Below are 21,424 nucleotides of genomic sequence, written 5' to 3' on the forward strand. Positions count from 1 at the left end.
CGAATCATTTTACACAAGATTGGCTCATTGTCAAACCGTAGAAGGAACACAGTTCGAACAAAATTGCTCTTGACACACCAAATTGCAGGTAAAAAAACGTTTGTTGTAAGACTTTTCTAACAGCATACATTATTTTTTTATTTATAATAAGAAATCAATAACATAAGTATTTCCATAATTGTACTGTAATAAAAAACTGGCAAATTTGTGCTAATAGAACCACTTAAAATGAAATTTTTTGTTTTATTTAATTGAACATTTTAAAAAATGCTAAAAAATTAGTGTAACACATTTTTGTGGTAAGAAACCATGTTTAAAATTACATTGGTGAACATCAGTAAATTTTCAATACTAAAAAATGCTCTATTTTTCTGATAGAATAATTCCCTTGAGATGCGGTTTGTGGCATTCAATTCAGTAAGCTATTACCTTTTAAAATTATGTATCACAAGGTATAGGCTTCCATTAAGAATATTCACGATACCCTCGGCAGGACGTCCCCCGTTGGTGTGGACATAACAAAACATTGTTCCAAAAAGTAGATGCCCAATCTCTATCACGATTGTAAGAGGTATCAAATTTATATTTAAATTATTAAAGGATATATTTGGGTGTTTCCAGACATAATATACACCCTGTATAATATATATATATATATATATATATATATATATATATATTTATATATTTATTTATTTATTGTACAATTCAGTATGGAGCCGACGAATATAGTTCTCACAACTTATAGCGTTTGTTACAAAGTCCTGAGAAATTAGAAATCTAGGTTCATACTATTGGGATCACCTCCAAAACCCTCTGTTTCTTTGCTATGAGCAATACATCCAACTAGGAGTAAAGTATTGCCACTTAGACCGTTTATGAACGGTTCATTTTGTACCGGAAAATAAATTAAGTTCTTGTAAAAATGAAGTTTCATTCAAAATTTGAAGTCCTAAATATGAAATCTTTATTGACATATTTTAAAACATGATATATTCAGTGTTTTGTAATTATACATCGTTTCATATCTGTGTTCAAGTAATGAAAGTTCCTATTAAAGATATTGTATGGATTAGTGTTTCATGTGTTGAAATGTAAAATGCTTTAATCATTTATGGTTGAATCGAGTTTGTTTAAAAATGTATTTATCACGGTATTTTACCGTTAATATCATGGTTCCAATAAGACCAATGTAAAAAAAATTCACTAAACGCTCAGCCAAATCCCATGCAGTGACATGTACTATTATCGAACTTAATTTTTCCTTATGTAGAAATCTAGCTTTATGATCAATATCCAGTCCTATTATTCGGTTCTTTTTCGATATAATCTTGTGGTCATGCAAACAGACTGAGAGAAAATATCTCTCCCAGCCCTTCAAGTCATTTATCTAAGTATATCTACCACTGAGAACAAGCAGCACGGCAGAAATAGGATGGTGGCACAACAGGAAATACGAGTGATCTAATTAGCTTACTTACTCAATGAGTTATACTCACTACAGAAAAAATACATTGTTTGTTTGTTTATGTTATAGGCCTTTTATTTATTTTTGTAAATAAGGTCTATATTATTAATGATTGTATATTATTGATTTTTTGGGAAAGGATGTGAATGTATTAAGTATTGTAGAGTGATCAGGCAGAAGTGTGGGAGTCCCAGCCAATAAAAAAACCTCATCTATTTTTTGAAGCGCCCTGAGGAATAGTACTAATTTTTGCATTTAACGAGGAATAGAAATAAATATTGGCCGATATCACTATTCATATAATATTCAAATCACTATTCTTTATTTTAAATGATATATAAAGTTTATTATATTTTATTTAACACTAACCTGCCAGATCCTTTGTAAAGCCCAGTATTCATTTGTCTGTCTGTCCGTAAGTGCGTTAAACTTTTGGTAGGAAGTTAATTCTATTGTTAAAAGTTATTACATACCTAAACATGTTTGAAAAGCACTTTCCCTGATAGTTTTTGATGCATAATCGGAGAATTTTTTCAGTTTTTTATAAAATCGGTATACATGATCTAATGTCCATCATTGTGATTGTACCAAGGGATGGTTTCTTTTGCTAATAGCACAGTGTAGAGGTTACGATGGTTATCGCAAGATAACAGAGACAAGGACCGTCGATTGTGACTGCTGCTTCGATGGGTGACAGCAGAGCGGTCCTCTTATTGCCAGAGCCTTCCTAGTGGATGTTCTTTAGTCAACCTTAAGCTCTTGTTACCAAGATTAGGTGTACCTTAGCCCTTTGTCTGCTAAAATGAGACACAATTTACATTTATCATCTCAGCAGAAGTCAATCCAGGATCCCTTGCCTTAAAAATCCTAAATATTCTATGACTGTAAAATACAATTAGTAGTACCCATGAAGGACGTACGTAAGAATACCTAAGTTATTACCACTAGTAAGGAAAGGTTTTCATGTTTATTTGTGTTTATTAAAATGACAGTTTTGATACTATAATATTCAAATATTCTGAACGTTTGAGCCAGCTGGATCAATAAAAGCAATGAAAGATTATTCCAATATACACGAGTGCCCAAGAGGAGTTGTTTGTCAAGTCTCCGATTCTCGTTTCTCGTTTACTTCGTTATCATCCAACTAATGAGACTCAACGAGGTTCAAACTAATTCAAATTTTATTTGTAGATAATTAGAGTACGTATGGGTTAAAAGACACTCATGTATTACTACATTAATCACTTATAACATAGTATAGGATAGGTAAAAATGAAACAAATTAACAATGAAGAATAGAGAATACACGTTGCATACATAGTATTTAAGATACAAATGTCTCCTAAGAATATGACGTCATGGACCTCACGTACAATACAACCTAAAGAATTAAATAAGAGAAAGGAATATCATAGGTATTAAAAGTAAAGAGCTTACAGCAGAAAAACTAAGCTGTAACATACTTATTGATATTAACTTAGGAACATTTATTAATTGACTTGTATAAAATATTTTAGCCTGTGCTTGATCCTCTCCCTCCACGAAGAAGATACAAGGCTACAATAATCCATATAAAAGGGTCGTATGTGTGACAGTCTACAAATCACGTGACTCAAAAACTTCAACTTGAAATATTTTTAAACGCTTTTTCGTCAAAGTTTTATAATTAGTTGAACAGATCTTTACTTTCAGATTATGTTCTAATACTGAGCTGTAATCTGTAGTTTTTTAACACTCATGTGTAAAGTCAGGAGACTATAAATCCCATTGTTGTTATGTTTGCTTAGTGACAATTTTCCAAAACATTAGATGAGGTGAAATTCAAACATTTTGCAACTCAGTTCTTTCCTAGTATAGTACAGTAGTATTTTAAAAATTTAATAATATATTTGGAATTTTAAAATTATTTTAGATTTAAGAAAACAATTTTTTAAACTTTAGTTTGGCTTCCATGGTGAACATTTTAAATTATCTTTAGCAGTATACAAGAAAGTAATGTTATTAAATGTCAAAAAAGTGTTAGATCCACCTTATAATAGATAAAAAAATTTTAATCAAATAAAAACAAAAATGTACTAAAAATTAAGAAAACACCAGAACAGCATCAGGTGTACTGCACCTGAAAAAACAGTTTCCTAACAGTTTATTGCGTTCCAAGAGAGAAAATGTTCACTTTTTCAAATATGACCTCCAATCATTTTCATATGAGCGTCCTTAGGTTCCTAAGTTTTATTTATTCAGGTTTTTAAGCTTTTTTAGCTTTCAACAAACAGTTTTCGATCTTTTCCGCAGCTTTTATAAGATTCTTTTTAAGCCATAAGCCTAGTTGTTTACACTTTTTCTACTTAATAATGCTTACTGCTAACCATAACTCTTAAATACTTACACTACAATAATCAATAAGTTCCTGCATGTAAAGTAACAAAAACCCGTTTGTGAATAACTGACATTATATAATTATTGATTGACTTATTGCACTATGTTATTGTTTACAGGGCGGAAAAAGTAACGATGTTACAACCGATTTCCAGCTGAGTAAATTGCCAATCCATTAATTAAAGAAAAAGAAAGAGTGTAGATTTTTTTATAGTATGAAAATTGGAATGTTCATGTAAGTCTTTAAAATACACAAGAATGTTTCTACAGAACACTTAAATGTAAGATTATGACAACTATAAAAAACCAATCTTACTTCTGACAAATTTCCTATGTGAAATAATTATATTATATTATATCTAGTGCAAATTCACTGATTCTCCATGCGAAATGGTCCTAAAACATTTTTTATTTATGTCGTATTATTATAAATTATTATTGTCTGCACTTTGCATTATCACAAACTACAGGAATGTGTAAATACAATCAGCTTTATGAATAAGAGAAATTTCTGCTAAGGAGATCCCACAAATTGTTTAGAGCAATGTGAGTGTGATCCGAGATTGTTATTTCTCGTACTTTAGATTTCAAACCAAAAGACGTAACATAAGTAACATGCCAACTCAGAGCGAGGAACCCCACTGAGTCTAAACCTTTCCCACTGTGTCTCCATCTCACTCTCTCTAACTCTATCTGTCTGAAACTGTACTTCTGATCACAACTTCCCTACTACCGATTTAACAACAATTGGATATCAAAATGATCTGTCCATCTTACTTCCAATATAAATCACAGTGAACAAATTTCAAAAGTCTGTAAGCCGTGCTTTAATAAAAAATATTACAACATATGTGTTAAACATTTTTTTTAGGTAAATATATAAAACATGTATTTACCGACAAAGCAAAATATTTCTATTCGGTGTGATTCGGTTATTCAGGCAATGGTTGAATCCAGCAGCCCCCCCCTCGATTTTAGCTCAAGCATTATTCTCCAAAACGATATATTTATATTTAATCATGAAGCATATATTAAATTATTATTTGGTATACAGATAAAATTCAATATTTAAATGTAAAATTGGAATTTAATTAGACATTGTTAACACAGTATAAATTTTAATAGACACTTAATTTCCTCTTTTACTGTGGAAGAGAGATCTGGCGTGAATTTCAGTAACTAATAGAATAAGTTCAAACTTCTAGTACATATGTATGTGCAAAAGTTTTTTGAACTAAATTTAAATTATTAACTTTTACTAATGAAAAACATGTTATCGTTTTAAAATAATAAATTAAAATAATTAACTAATTTTCTCTTCATTACAAATATTTTTGCTTTCTAGAAATTCTAAAAAGATTTCCATAAAACTGTAAAAGTTAAAAAATGTTTCTCATAAACGGATATATAAATATTATTAATAAAAACTATTTGAAAATTCCCATAATATTTGGAGGAGTGTATCTGCAATGAAATAATGATAACTGATTCTCTCTGTACTCTATGAGTACTGAGAGGATTATACACAACAACAAACACAAATTAGTGGCTTTTACACGAAACATAAAAATGGAATTGTGTTAACTATATTTAATTTGTATTACTGTTAGCAATACCGATGAACGGTTCCAGTGCTTTGAGCTGTGATTAATAGTCTTTTAGAATAGGACAAGAATTCCTTTGGGTAACTAGAGATAGGGAGTAAAATAACTTTGATTAATAAAGAATGAAAGTAACTCTTCCAAGTAAATCCTGATCCTGGTCCTGCTTCTGGCTGTCCCGCCGTTTTCCTAGTGGTATTTTCCGGGGCTTGTTGTGAATTGAACAAAGTTGAAAACTGAGGCGACATAACACTTTATAATTATTTAAAATATTTAATTATTTAAATGCTGTGAGGTTTCCATGGATTATAAGATAATATTTCATGTAAACTGCTGCTTACGTCTCACCTGTCGCTTTTTATTGCTGACGTCACGACTACTACCAACACTAAACTGAACGCTTGTTATCTGATTACCCCATCACATACATTTTAGGAGGCAAACGTGTGAATAAAACATAATTATAAACATTTTATTGAGGATTGTCCCCCGAATCAGTTATGATTTATTTGCTACATTATTATTGTTTACACACAATATTCAGGGACACCATTTGTCATAAAATTTTATACTTTTGTTAATTATTCTATAATATGTACGTTTAAGTTACAAAAACCAGCAAATAACATAAATATAATTTATGAATAATCAATCATATTTAAGTTTATATTATAAATGGAACATTTTTGATGTTTAATATTCACGTGAAACTTACCGGACAGATTTAACTAAGTTTGATATGTCCATTACTTAGGTACAAAGAAAACATGCGCATTTGTATTAAAAAGTAATCCCCAAACAATTATTGAAAATTTTTATTTCATTTTTAAAACTTCACAATGTATAAATTGTTAAATTTAAAATTAACAATGTAGCATTTCACTGTTAACCATTTGACACAACGCAATTTATTACAATTTCTTTTTATTTCAGTAAATAAATCAAATGTGTTAGGATAAAAATATTATTGTCAAGTATGATAATATAGTATTTATATAGATGGCACCAATAACATATGGAACCAATTTGCATATTATATCTTATTATATCCTTATATTTAGCTTTTTGGACATTTACACAAAAACGTATTTAATAGGCAAATGTCTAAATAGGCAATAAAATCGCATTGTTAGATAATACTGTACGTCGAATCATAATCATACAATATCAAATAAAACTCCTTATGAATTAATAAAACTATCGTGCCTCATAATAAATGTAATACCTCAAAGTAGAGTTTAGACACCGGAGATATTATTAATTACATATGATGGGAAGCGTATTAGGTATAACATTGTTAGAAAATCCTATTTACTGTTTTGTAATAATACGCTAGTAATGAATTCCTCACGAAACCTTCAAAGAATGGAAGTTTCATAAATGAGTTATAATATCTCAAATTATGATTTAAACAATTTATATAAATTATTACATTTTTGTATAGTTATAACCTAATATAGTTGTTAAAAAGTAGACTCCAAATTATAAATTAATTATATGATTAAATGAACCAATTAAAGGAAGTTGTTTAAACATTTTTATTTAAGAAATAAGGTAGCAAGACAGTTTATAATGCACACGCGATACACGTAAACGCCATATATGGATAATAGGTCAGAATATATAGTGGAATGATACATATCCTAGCATTTATGTGTACATCTAAGAGCACAACGAACAACGCAATGCATTTATTGACTAAAATATTGGTATGATGCAATACTTAAGTATTAATTACTTGTGGTAATAACATAAAAAACACGAGTACTACATTTAGGTGCATTTTCAAAAACTAAGGTTATTTTAAAGCATAAAAAACCTTTATCCTTCCTTGCTGGGCGAGATATTCGATCTTTGTACATTTATATTTGGGCTACTTCTTTTTTTAATTTATAATCTAATGATAAATACTTAATAACTTTTTGGCTTGTAAAGCATTTATGAACGGCTATTTAATAGTGTCCGTTTTAGATTGAAATCGAGAAGAGGAATTTTCAGATTTATACTTTTCTTAAAAGTTTTTTATGAGGCCACAAAAGTATATATTATTACAATTTTCTTATATTTTATATCAACATAATTAAATTTGATGTCAAAATTCGAGACCATTTTTGTGTAAATTAAGTAATTAATTGACTTAAGTAATTAAGTACAGTATCAGTTTTGTTGTAAATAAAATCTTGCTACGCACAATTTCAAAAAGTTTTAATGTATATAGCCTTGGTTATTGTTTTTGTAAGGAAAAAAATAGTAGGGATCACAGAGTATGGCGCTGATCTATGAAATCCCCTTGAACAAATAATTCGTTGAAAACATCCTAATCTTGAAGGATTTGTAGAAAGTAAATCATTGATATATACTACTACTGGTGCGGAAGCCGAATTGCTCTGTCCTGTTAGACGTGAAGAAACTCCTCAGGGAATCTCGCCAAGACGATCTTCTCCAGAATCTTGGAGAGCACAGGGAGCAGGAGGGAGATCGGCCTGTGGTTCTCCGGGAAGAGAGGGTCCTTGCCGGGCTTGGGTATCATGATTACCTTGGCATCCTTCCAGGTGTTTGGGAAGTGAGCCCTTACAAGTGAGACGAAATAGCTAATTGAAGTGATACAGTTATAGGAACGTTTAATATCGTTAGATCTTCATCATTATATACTTAATTTCACTATAACCAATTGTTTAGTTATCTTATACTCGTATGGTAAAATATAATAAATTGCTTTGGAGAACTTTCGTGATCATATTTTAAATGACAGGTTATTTTGTTTCGTATAATTTTGGAGGCATTTTGTGACTGAAATGGTTCTTTGTTTTATATAAATTACTGAGAATATTTTCATTTTTTAAAATATTTTCCATTAAAATTAGTTTTTTTATAACTTAATTTAAAAAATTAGGTATCAACTTTATCGGTCATTGAATATAACACATTGTTGTTTTGTATATACATATTTTATATGTGGGTTTGTAATTATGAAAAACGTAAAAAAATTATTAGGGATTTGGATTTAGCATCTTATACTTTAAATATGCTCAATTTCTTGTAATTAAGTTCGGGATTGGAAATTTTTTGTCAGTTATGTGGTTCTGCTACACTACTGGAATAGATAAATCGTTTCTTCTATTGATTGTGTACGACACATGTTAAAAAGTATAACTCTAATTGTTACTTTAGATAACAGGCTTAACATAATTTACTCTTATTCAAAATCAAGTAAATATCATTATAATGAGGAAATCATTAACGTCATTCAAGCGGAAATAAAATACACGTGGAGAACCCTCACAATGCTTCTATAACTTCCTCGCATTGATATATCCAACCTAATATAACTAAACCAACGGGTATTAGGATACATTTGTTTACTAGTCTGCGTATTTCACTTTTAAGACAGGAAACACTGTATATCCAGACAGGGGTCATACAAACATATTGTCTGCTAAAGTAAACTTCTCGATTTTTAACAATAATAGTTACTGTCTCAACACTTAACACATTTAACATTTTTCGTGACCTTAATAAACACGTCTTTTTGGTGTGTAAAAGCAATAAAATTCATTAAGTGAATTCGTTTTTAATCACCAAGTTTCTTGAATGTGTCTTCACACTTTGATATTTCATCATTTTTAATTGCGTAGACAAATCTTGTTTGTCAGTGGCTGCCACTTTGATTTCATCGCACAAAAACATGTATAGGAAACAATGATATAAAGTAAAATATTAATTTGATCAATCACAACTTCTTTATTGGTCCATTAACTCAGCACTCAGAAAAGTACTACAAGTAACACGATGCGATGGCCAGGGGCAGCACCAGGACCAGGACTCACATGGCTGAGTAATTTTAATATTTAGTCATCATTTCCCGCTCTCACTATTTCGTCTTACCCAAAGCATTTTTACATTCCTATTTTTAATGAGAATTGTTATATTGGTTTATTATTTCATTCAATTTCTTTTGCATTATATAAGACGTGTAATTGTTTACGAATTTCCTTTCGTTTTTATTATAGGGAAGTGATTAATCTTAGTGTTTACTGTTATTAATCCTCTCTGTAACAAAAGCATCCAGACAGAATAGGTGATCAATTATTATACTCCAATAATTGATTTTGTAACTCTTTTACATAGTTGATCAAAAGTTATACAGCTGCTTGTGAGAAGTATTTTCCTCACTTATTGTTTAAAGCAATCTCTTTAGCGTATTAGAAGGCTAAATATTAAACATTAATTGAAACTAGTATGTGCTAGCTGGCTAAATGAGAATTGGCTTACTAATTCATGTTAAATTGTTAAAACTCAATTACTTTAAATACAGTGTTATAAAGTTTGGCAATAAAATATAGTCTATATATTTTTATTCGTTCGGATTGGTTACTAAAACCTACAACAGAGCTTCTCTACATCTGTAAAATATATAAAAATATCCAATTGAAATAAAAAGTAAGGGAGATGCAAATTATATTTAATTGTCAACTTTAAATGGTGTACATTCTACTGAAAAAATAATAATTAAACTTTTGTCTCATTACTAAATAGAATGAATCTTTTTGCAATATGAGAATAATGCATGTCTCTGCTTATAAGTTCTAAATCGACTGGGCAACCTGTTTGTCTAAACCATTACTAGAAAGGTTAGTACTAACGTTTTAGCACTGTAAATGAAATAAAAGTACTAATATAACTTACTACAGACTTTTAATTTGTTGCTTTATTACATATTCCAAATCAATCATTTTTGTTATTGGGTTCTCGGGCCAATCAAAGATGTGCTGGACTCGACTAAGAAACAGACTTAAACTAAACCACGTAGAAAACTAAACCGAATGTGATGTCTCATCACCAAACTTTGATCGATTTTATAATCTCTGCGTGACGTTACTGTAGACGGAACTGTATTACCTAATTGTGTAAAGGTTAAAACATAGGACTGGCAATAAATTGTAATTTAAGATGGATTGATGCAGGGACAGAGACTTGTAAGAACGTTTTTACATGAATACATTCAATCAAACACTGCAAAGAGTTTTGCCGCATCACATAAAACTGTTAAATATATAAAATTAATAAACCATATCTTTTTTTTTCAGTGAGCCCATTTTAACGATACACTAATGTTTAGCAAATTTACTATTATTTAGTCAATACTGATCAATTAGTGCATGGTTTCAATAAAAGTTATTGCATATTTCTGGTTTAATTCAATTTTAGCGAAGTTCAGGATGGTTACAAGTAAGCTCTGAAACTGCAGGTAACTAATCTGCTGTAATATAATTTTACAAATTTTTTAGTCAACTGTGCATACTCCGGTCAACGTTTTTGGCGATTATTGTTGCTGCTGAAGTAATTGAAAAGTGGTGTACCAATTTTATGTTACTACAAAAATAAGTTTTGTAGGACTACGAATGTTTAACCGTATTCCACCTTATTTAAAAGGTAACCAATCACACAACCATTCATTCGTTAGGTAAATCATTGAATAGATAGTTGTTTATAGTCAATGATATTGAAAAATACAATGTTAAAAATACACGTTAAACATTTTTTCCCAGGATTCATTTATGTATCATTATTACATGCACATGTTCTGCTTTTAAAAATCATATTTATCGTCTGTTAGCGTTCTTTATCAATATTTATAATTATTCTATATTTTGACGCTGTATGTTTGTATTCTTATTTAGAAAAATTTAGTGTATTTCTTGCAATCATGATTGTTTTTATTAGACTCTGAACCACTATTCTTTTATTGTAGTTTTGTTGTACGTGGATTATGTTATCAATACAAAAAGCTATTCATTAGGTAAAGCCTAATCAAAACTATTAAACATTTTTAATTTTATGTCTATTTTTTATACTAAATTTGCATTTGTTTTAATTTAATTTTACTTTTGCATTTAAATTATGATGTTAGAATTCTCCGAACAGATTCGAGACTCGCCTTAGAGGAATCGTACTTGGTTTGTCTCTTTTGATATAGAGTAGTGTTCTGGTAACCATAAATTGCTCATTCTCTTTGATACATGCAATATGTGTCACACATTGTAAATTATCTTTTTTCTATATATTTTCTGTAAATACTGTTTATCATTTACATACATTTTATTATTATAGGTTAAAAAAAATTATATAAAACTTTTTACGCTAATTATTCTAGTTCTATTTTAAGGCAAATGGAAAAATATATTGACATGCAATAGTCAATAGAGATGTAGACTGTTTATAAGTTAGTTCGCACTTTCAAAAACCAGTCGCAATCAAGGATGTTTTATAATTTTAGAAGAATTCTTTAATTACTTAAGTGTCTGTCAGTGAGGGTGGTAAATCACGTCTACACATAAATCTTACCATAAAAAGTTCCAAAGGTGATGACAATCATTACTTTTTTCATGTCATAAAGAAATTTGACGTGTGGTCTTGACGCCTAAATATATATTTCGACACAACCCAGTATTTAACAGTACCTTTGGTGTGTTTGGCACTATTGATTATTATTAAATCCGAAGCTACATTGATTATATTTTTACGTTGATTATTATTAAAGCTACATTGATTTCAGATAATAATAAATATCAACTCAAGGGCTGTAGAATCTTTTTATGTTAGACATTCAATAAGCCTTGTTTGGTTTCTTAAGATCAAATAGTAATTTTAAAATTACATTCAAACAAATAAAATTTCTTGTTATCACATAAATTTACTGAAAGAATCAAAAGGTAAACTATAAAGCGCTTTGAGTGAGAACATCATACGGTTAAATTCCTATCAACTGTCTAAAGTGAATTATACTTACTCGTATAAAGGCGCTCAAACAAACATCTTTGGTGCCTAAAGAATGCGGTATCTGTGATTGAATTGAGAGCCACTTATACTATGCATATTTTTTTCTATTTTAGCGTTCGTCTTTTGGATAGTTTATATAGGTTTATTGTTTAATTAATACACAATCGTAAGTATTGTTTCAACACTCGCAGAGTAGTAATAAAAGCAGAAACCTATTCGGACATAAAAAATTAAATTTAAAAATAATATTATTGATAAGATATAAAATAACCAATTATATAACAAATGGGAATTGCTAAAAGACAATTTGGAGTGTTACTCCTTTAATTAAGAAAATTTATATTTATCAAATGGTAAACTAAACAAATTCTCTCTTTTCCACAAGAGTATTGGTATAGTATTAGTATACAATATGTTATGTGGGTTTATATATTATACTTTCATTACTATCCAAAAAACGTTTTCATACCGTTATATCTTGAATACTAAACTATAGGAATAAAATAAACAAAATAGTATCAGTTCTAAATCGTAGAAATATACACCTGTATGTGTATTAAACGATAAGTTTTAGTGAGACTGGTATTTAACTAACAATTATGATATCTATTGAGGAATTTACGGTGTACTCCCCATTTTATTCTCATTATCTATGGTTAGCTGATGCGGATATAACATTTTGGTATCTAAAGGGTGATTTTAAATGTGTTAAGCTAATGTGTTGTTACAATATAATAATTTCATGTTTTAAACCCTTTTGATAACCTTCTCATTTTGACCGCCATCAGAACTAGTGAATATAATGTTTTACTTATTTATTACAGAAAATTTCACAATAAATTTCAATAAAAATCTGTTTGTTTATGTATACAATGAAAATTAGCTATCACCTTCTGTGTTATGATCGAATAATTTATTCTTTGAGATAATGTTATACAATTTTCGACATTAAATACATACTGATTTTGGAAGCAAAATTCGATAAAGTATTTTAAGTTATACTAATTTAAAACCTCAGGTTTAACCAGTGACACTGTGATAACGAAGCTCTAGGTTACCATGACATTTACAAACCTCACTCCGCCATCACTTTGTCAAGTGATGCGCTTTTACACGAGGATACCCAGTAGCGGTCTTTCGTTAAAGGGTTTACACTTAATTTGGCAGAAAATATTTCAAATAGTAGAACTTTATTATCAGTTTTAATTATTATTGAATAGTTATGGTATAACTTCACTCAGGTGGAATGGTTCGAAATTATTCAAAGTATTAAACCTCCAGCTAGTGCAACGAATACCTGCAAGTTAAGAGGAAATGACACATGTTTTATTGAATTATAAACTAAGTTGTTATAGACATGTAAATACCAAGTAGGTATTATAAGTAACCGAGTGTGATAAGACTGTGAAATTTAACTGTTAAATTCTCTTGGCCAATTGGCATTTAGATTCGCCCCTTTTCAATTTTTCTAGAAGCCTTCATTTTTAGCACCATCTTTAACAGGGATGGCCAAAACAATGTACGATCGCCCTCTGCAAATTCTTTAACTGTGAAATGGCATATTCTTTGCAAGCATTGTGAACCTTTGGTTCTTAGTATATTAGCCTCTGACAGATTCCCTTAACAGCTTCTGTGACAAATCGATCTCTGGAGCTCCAGTATCAAATTTTACCTTTTATTAAGTGCAGATCGGACATAAAAAATTTAAAATTTAAACAATTTTTGGATTTTGATATTTTAATAAAATTGTATTATGCATTTATTGAGGTATAATTAAACGTTTATATTAGCTCAATCAGATGAGTGGTTAGTTATTTACAGCTGCTTCTGTGTAGTGATATAATGCAAGAAAACTGTTGTCCAAGTAGGCTATTCACCACTCGGCACTGAACATAGTATACCTCTATTAGTCTTATGTTACGTTCCCTACAATTTTGTTTCCTTGTGTTGGTAGTGACTTCCCATTTGTCTGCTTTATTGTTTATGTAGCTTTATCAGTCAGCTGTCAAATCTTGTTTGTTTATTCTTTTCTGTTGGTAACGTTTTACTTTGATATTGTTTGTACAGCATTTATGTGTTTTTAGTAAGTAGCAACGCGAATATCAACTAAAGTTTTCAAAAAGCGGAAACAATATTAGAAGAAAAGTAGTTACAATTTACCCTCGCAAAATGTAAATATAGGCTTATTTATCCATCAAAAAGTGACGTAACCTCAAAACCTGAAGCTGCTGTGGGCCTACCTTTGGTAAGTGTTGTGCCAACTTGCAAGTTTCATGCGCATACAAATGCACTTGTTGATCAAAATTAAACTATTCGCCAACAGTCTTTTAAGAAATGAACATCACAGAGTTACATAAGAGATAGATAAATAAGTTAATAAAAACTTGTAATACAAGTAAAGTAGGATTTTATATTTAAAAGTAATTTGGTTAGTTACATAACCTGTCTTACCTAGTATGATGATTACGTAAAGATCACTCTATAACCGGTAGATGATAAGGAGAAGTTCACGTTTATTATAAATGAGTTCAATAAATGATACTTGAGTATTTTATTACGGAAGCAAGGAAACTATACCATCAGTATGACGATCTGATCCTAAGTACGTTAAGTCTATAGTTTGAGAAATCAACGTTATGATAAACGAGTTGATTTTTAACATTCACCACAATTAACCCATTTTTATTGTGTAGGTTGCAACATCTAACACTATCCTCTTAAGTAGTTTCTGTGACTGCCTATATTCCTTAATCAGACCCAATACTAGAGAAGACACTGGCCGTCACACGGAGAGTTCAGACGCTACCCTGGTGGAATGTGATTGCAGAACCAGCCTACTCATCCTTAGACCTAGATGTAATCTCCACCTTCTTGCATTTTCGGTTTGAAACCATATCGGGACCTAATGGATTAATTCCTAAAAGCAACCTTGATCAGGTCAATAGTGTACAGAACACGGACAGAGGTCACAATAGTTGAAACTAGGAGGAGAAATCTTTCGCCAATAATACGGAGCAATTCAGTTACTATCCCAGTAGTTGTGCGAAAGTTGCTTCGTTTTATCTTGTTTCAAGGGACACGGTTTGGACTTATTAGTGAAAATATAGTTATATAAAGTAGTAGTTACACTTTATTTTATTTTATACAAAATGTATTCAAATAAAATATATTTTCACTGCGTTAGAAGTTTTAATACAAGAAGAGGCTCACAATGTAAAAGCATGTTATTGATGTAAACAAATATTGTATAGCCTAGTATTACAATTACATTACGCATACAAAACTTTTACACTTTATTACAATTGAAAATTAGACAAATTGAAGTGTTAGCTCAACACTAGTATTAACTACTAGCCGGATAACAGATATTTATTTTCTGTTATTGATATTACTCTCTAGTCCCCGCCTTAGTCATGTTATCGCTAATAAACTGACCGGATATGAGCGCCTCGCCGTCATATAGCAAAGGGTAATTGGACAATACTTCACTCTGACACCAACTACTCCTGTTCTATACAACGAGAATGTGTTTTGGACTTCAAATAAAACAAGCTCAGCATTTCTTTAATTAAATTGACAAGTAAACTTTTCGTTTTTCCATTAAAGTTGTAAATAATTTAATACAAAATGGAAGTAGAATAAACAAACCAAGTTTATCTCGCTACTTAAAAACTCTACCTTATTACTTTAAAAACTTCCTTTTCTATTGACGACGACTTAGACCTCATGATAATACGTGTAATTGTTTGTAGCCTTAGTAATGATAATAGTAACAATAATATAAATTACATGATATTAAAGTTTTGTGGTAACATAAAAAAGCGTGCTATTATAATATTTATATATTCATTAAGGAATGTAATAAAATTACAGTACCGAAGCATTGTTTTATGTTAGTATTGTATGTTTAACTCCTTTTTTTAGTCGTGAATTTATATTTATTTTTATAAATTTTGAAGTAGAGTTACAGGTTTGCTGAATAATCTCTTCCAAAAAATAAAAGAAATAAAAGATATATGTATATATATATATATATATATATATATATATATATATATATATATATATAACAGAATGTTTGTGTGTTTGTACTTTATGGAATCGCAAAGTATTAGACAGACCATTATAAAAATTTGTATGTATACGTATTTTTACACGGAGAAGGTTTATAAGCTATGCCCAGAGATGTAACCAACCACCAAGCGGCGCCTTTAAAAGACAAAAGGTTTAAAAGCGCCTGCACACTATAAACTGCAATTACGAGACAGTTTACGTATATTACATAGCCAAACACTATTTGAAGGCGCTAAGTTATCATGTATATTTGTCTTTAAGATACATTTCTGATTGAACTTAAAGTTTGAGTGTTAGACCACTTTATAATAAAGTACATGTACGTGCACAATGGCTATAAACATAAACAGATTTTCTTGATCCTGGCAACAAGGCAAACTCTACATCGGCGTTGTAAATATAATTCAATTGAACCAGAAGTTCATATACACGGGCAAAGCTTACGAAAAGCGTGCAAAGCCGCGGGAAACTGCTAGTTACTCATAAAATTGCTTGTACAATAGTTCATTAATCTTAATTGAATATCAATGAACATATTTTTGGCGATATGACATGGTTTAAATATGAGCGAAAAAATATCAACTAATTATTAATACTCTAAAGTATTACGTTAACATAAAAAATTAATTGTTGCTGGATTATCTCAACATAGTTATTAGGCAGAGACTCGTAGTTAGTTAGAATAGAACAAAACTTTTCAAAACGTTCTCATTGGTTTAGCCCTAGAGAGATGTTACTGTGATGACAACACGTTCCTTAGCAAATGTTGGATTTGAATAAAATTATTTTTTTTTATATTTTAACGTATTTAGCTATATTATTTGGCTGTATAGAATTTATTTCGGTCTCACCGTCAGTCATTCTGTATAAATTTCAACATGATATATCGAAATTAACTGGCATAGCTTTGAAATATTTCCAGGGGATTCATTTCTTTGTAGGTAACACTAATACCAATGAAAAAATGTATTTAATGATATTACTAAATGGGGTTTGGCTGAGAACGACAAATATTTTTATACTGTTCTTACGGATACCCCATGATGGTAACAAGAAAATAACGGAACAATGCTTTTTAAAACTAAATGACCACAAACAAATGTAATTTTAGTGCGTGAAGTTCTTATTCGTAGAGTAAAAATAAGAAAATAAACTGGAAAATTAATGTTAAAATTCGGTGGCAAGATTAATTTTAACGCACTCTTGCGTTCTAGTACCCTATGCAGCTTATCAGAACTTGTGTTTAGTCATTGGTTTGAAACCCAACGAATACAAATTTGAATGTATAGTGTACTAAGATATCTTGCAATATATACCATGCTTAACTTTGAAGTTTGTATTCAATCTCAGAGAAGCCTGTTTTGCAACATGTGGTGTGGCATACTCCTACATTGTTTCAAATATAAGGTCAAAATAATTTCCACCTTATTAAATATAAGTAATTCAAAAGTAGTTTGATTCTATAAATTATTTATCACTGCGTCACACACAATAACACACGTCATAACACAATCTCATTTTAGATCAAAAATAAAAGCAGTTTCACACTTTGCCAAAGTAGTTCGATTAAAATTTATTTACGACACCTATTTTTCATTTGCATTGTTGCCATGATAAAGAAGTGTATATTTATGGTCATTGTAATTTACTTTGGTCTTAGTATTTTTGTCCCATAGTTGTTTTCGACTTATTGCCTGAGAAAAACAAAATATATTCGTACACTGGTTTGAGAATCCGACTTCTTTCAAAATACAACTAAGTCTGGTCTTATAACAGGCTGTATACTTTTAGTTAAAGTTAGATAGTAATTAATTGTCCCTTTTATATCAGCATTACAGTGCTGATCGAGCATTGCATACTTGATGTTTACTTACATTAGCATACAAAGACTTAATAGGATAGAGAAAATTTTAATTCCACAGGAAGTTTACTTTTATGAAGCTGAATTCGTTACTAAAAGAAGTGAATGAAACGTATTGACATCTTAATATTGGACTTGTAACCTTTAGATAATGAAAGGAAGTAACAAAAGTTGGAGGGATGAAAAATTACTTGGGAGAACACGGGCGGGCGAGTAATCAAGCGGGGAGAGCTATTGGCTTAATTTTCCGTGCAAAAACTGTGCATTCATCGGAACTGTTAGGTTTATCTCTGAGTTTTCTGCTGTTTATGAGAGCTTAACTTAGAAAATATCCGCGCGATCTTTTATTTAAGTTTGTTATTTTTATCGTTGCATTTCCTAAGAAATGTTATAGTTTACTTTGACAATTTAAATAAACTGTGGTCTTCCACTGTGTTAGTGGAAAAAATGTCATTATATTTAATGGGTTATTTGCTGAGCTTTAGCGAAGTCTATTCATCCTAGGGCTGGATTTAACTTTCTGCCTGTATATATGTATTTTTCTGTATAACTGTCCACACGATATCTCAACAACAGAGAGTTAGGTGATGTTTAAATGGGATTTGCATGACTTTCATTGAATATATTTACACTGGCCTTTGGGTTTAAAATGATGGTATGGAAATACACAGAGTAAATTTATTTATGACTACATTGAACAAATTATATAACACTAATAAAACACGACGCCGCGACTTATGGTCAGAAGTCACATAATAGAATGTTACTTTAATACCTTCTTAAATATCTAAAATATATGTATTTTGAGGAAATGACTATTATTATTGCATTTGTGAATATATACTCTTTGAGCCTAATCGAAAACTTCAATATAGATAATAATTTAAATTTTAAAATTTATTTAATATGTCACAGGATCGTAAAATGTAACAAATTATTTTAAATAGTACTAGTAATAAGTTGGATTCTTACAGAATTCGCTATTAGTATTCTAGTATAAAAATAGTTTATTAACCCATAAGAGACTACTGTGACCATATGGTCACAGTTTCAGTATTTTATTTTTTGGGTTGGTATGCCTGATTCATGAAGCTGGTTTTGATTTTTTCTTAGCCAGCTGACAGAACAAGAGTTATTCTTCACCTGTAGTGTTATTGTTTGATGGTTGGTTTCAGTTGTGAGGAACAGTAAAGTATTAAATTTACTTATGTTACAACATGGCTGATTTTCTTGACAACAATTGGTTGTAAGTATTATAACTTTTTTATATATAAGATAAAACATATCTGAAATATGTCCTATGTTATTTCATAAGCTTTTAACTGGTTATGTTTTAAAGAAAATGCTATGTCAGTTTTAGGTTATGTCATAGGCCACCTCAAACTTTACTGTGACCATATGGTCACAGTAGGCTTTCATATGAACAAAAACAATAATATTGAATATGTTTTACCAGTAATTTTTTTATTTCGCCTCTCATGTTTGTGAGGTATATATATTACATTATTATCCTTCATTTGTTGTTTTAGGCAACAACTGTCACTGGCCGAGGGATTTACTGTAGCCGAAGCTGTCGATGTAATTGAAAACTTTGTTGATGACGGGAATCTCGACACCTCAGACGTTGACATCTTTATTGCCCCCCCAGAAAATGATATCCTCACTGATGAAGACTCTGGTCCAGAAGACGAAGGTGGTACCATAAATAATTTGAACGGTGGACAACTATCAGCTCCCGCAGAAATAAGAGTAAGAAGACTTTGTAATCTTGTTGAATCAAGTTGCACGGAACTACAAGATAAAAAAACATCGAACCTGGATTGATGGCGACATGGAAGCTCAGAAGACTCTTGCTTTTCAAGCATACAACTACAGTAAGTTCAGTTCTTTAAGCCCAGTTGAACTTTTTGAGCTATTCATCAACAACAGTGTTATTGAATTGCTAGTTAAAAATACAAACAAGTACGCTTTATTCAAAAACTGCCCAGACCCAAAGGTTACGGAGGAAGAAATGAAATGCTTTTTAGCAATTTTGTTACTGTCAGGATACAATGAACTGCCTGGTAAGAAATGCTATTGGGATTCTGGACTAGATATGAAAAATGAAATGGTCTGTCAAGCAATGAGACGTGATAGATTTATTCAAATTATGCGCTTTTTGCACTGTGCAGATAACTCTGAGACAATTCCAAATGACAAAATGTGGAAAATGAGGCCACTTATGAACTTACTCAAATGTAAATGTCTTGACAATTTTGTACCATCTGAGTTTTTGTGTTTTGATGAGTCCATGGTAAAGTACTATGGCAAACATGGATGTAAGCAATTTTTGAAAGGGAAACCTATCCGTTTTGGCTACAAGATTTGGAGCCTAAATACTGATACTGGGTACTTGATCAATTTTGAGATTTTTCAAGGGAAGAACACAACAACAAATGAAACATATTCAAAGCTATTTGGGAAATCAGCAGCTCCTCTTGTATCAATGCTGGATGAAATACCTCAAGATGAGTTACCCTACCAGTTGTTTTTTGACAATTTGTTTACAAGTCCAGCACTGATGAAACATCTGAAAGATAGAGGTTATGGTTCTACAGGAACTGTCCGAATCAACAGATTGCCAAAAGACTGCCCTCTTTCATCAAAAAAAGATATGCAAAATGAATCTCGAGGAAGCTTTCAATGTAAAATAGAAAAAGAAGATGGCATATTTGTCGCTCGCTGGAAAGACAATAGTGTTGTTACAGTCGCATCGACATCATATGGTATTGAGCCTATTGCTAGTGTGAAGCGCTTCTCTCAGTCAGAAAAGAAATATCTCCACATTCAACAACCCTTTGTGATAAAACAGTATAATCACCACATGGGAGGGACGGACCTTATGGATGAGGACATAAGCACCCACAGAATTGGGATCAGGGGAAAGAAGTGGTGGTGGCCTTTGTTTACATGGCTTATAGATCTGGGCACCACTAATGCTTGGCGACTTCTCAGATTGTCAGGGAACAAAAATGACAAAACTGACATTTAGAAGAGAAATAGTTCAATGCTACTTAACAAGGTACAAGACTCCTCCAGCTCTTCCCGGCCCAAGTACTTCAAGAAAGGTCTTCGTTGCAAAAAATAAAAATAGTCTACGCTACGATGGTCTACATCACTATGTAATACCAACAGAAAAGCGCAGGAGGTGCGCAAATAGATTGTGCAGTTCTGTAGGAAGAACAGCTTGCAAAAAATGTGACGTCGGCCTGTGTGTAAAATGTT

General features: G+C 30.8%; 2 protein-coding genes across 2 annotated transcripts; both read left to right on the forward strand.

The window, feature by feature from the left end:
• Positions 1-19,172: 19,172 nt before the first annotated feature.
• On the forward strand, positions 19,173-20,792 carry LOC124373135. Its single transcript, XM_046831530.1, has 2 exons — positions 19,173-19,406; positions 19,690-20,792. Exons 1-2 carry the CDS (start codon positions 19,378-19,380, stop codon positions 19,982-19,984), a joined length of 324 nt encoding a protein of 107 aa, XP_046687486.1. The 5' UTR covers positions 19,173-19,377; the 3' UTR covers positions 19,985-20,792.
• LOC124373134 (piggyBac transposable element-derived protein 3-like) lies at positions 19,992-21,191 on the forward strand. Its single transcript, XM_046831529.1, has one exon. The coding sequence runs from the start codon at positions 19,992-19,994 to the stop codon at positions 21,189-21,191; it is 1,200 nt and encodes a 399-aa protein (XP_046687485.1).
• Positions 21,192-21,424: the final 233 nt, after the last annotated feature.

The sequence above is a fragment of the Homalodisca vitripennis genome, unplaced genomic scaffold (genome assembly GCF_021130785.1).
Source record: "Homalodisca vitripennis isolate AUS2020 unplaced genomic scaffold, UT_GWSS_2.1 ScUCBcl_4903;HRSCAF=11340, whole genome shotgun sequence".
In the NCBI taxonomy this organism is placed as follows: domain Eukaryota; kingdom Metazoa; phylum Arthropoda; class Insecta; order Hemiptera; family Cicadellidae; genus Homalodisca; species Homalodisca vitripennis.

Excerpts from the sequence above, each read along its gene's own strand:
- LOC124373135 (XM_046831530.1), top strand. The coding sequence starts at position 19,378 with ATGGCTGATTTTCTTGACAACAATTGGTT. Across the intron at positions 19,407-19,689 it reads TTTCTTGACAACAATTGGTT|GCAACAACTGTCACTGGCCG; the intron begins GTAAGTATTATA and ends TTGTTGTTTTAG.
- LOC124373134 (XM_046831529.1), top strand. The coding sequence starts at position 19,992 with ATGGAAGCTCAGAAGACTCTTGCTTTTCAAGCATACAACTACAGTAAG.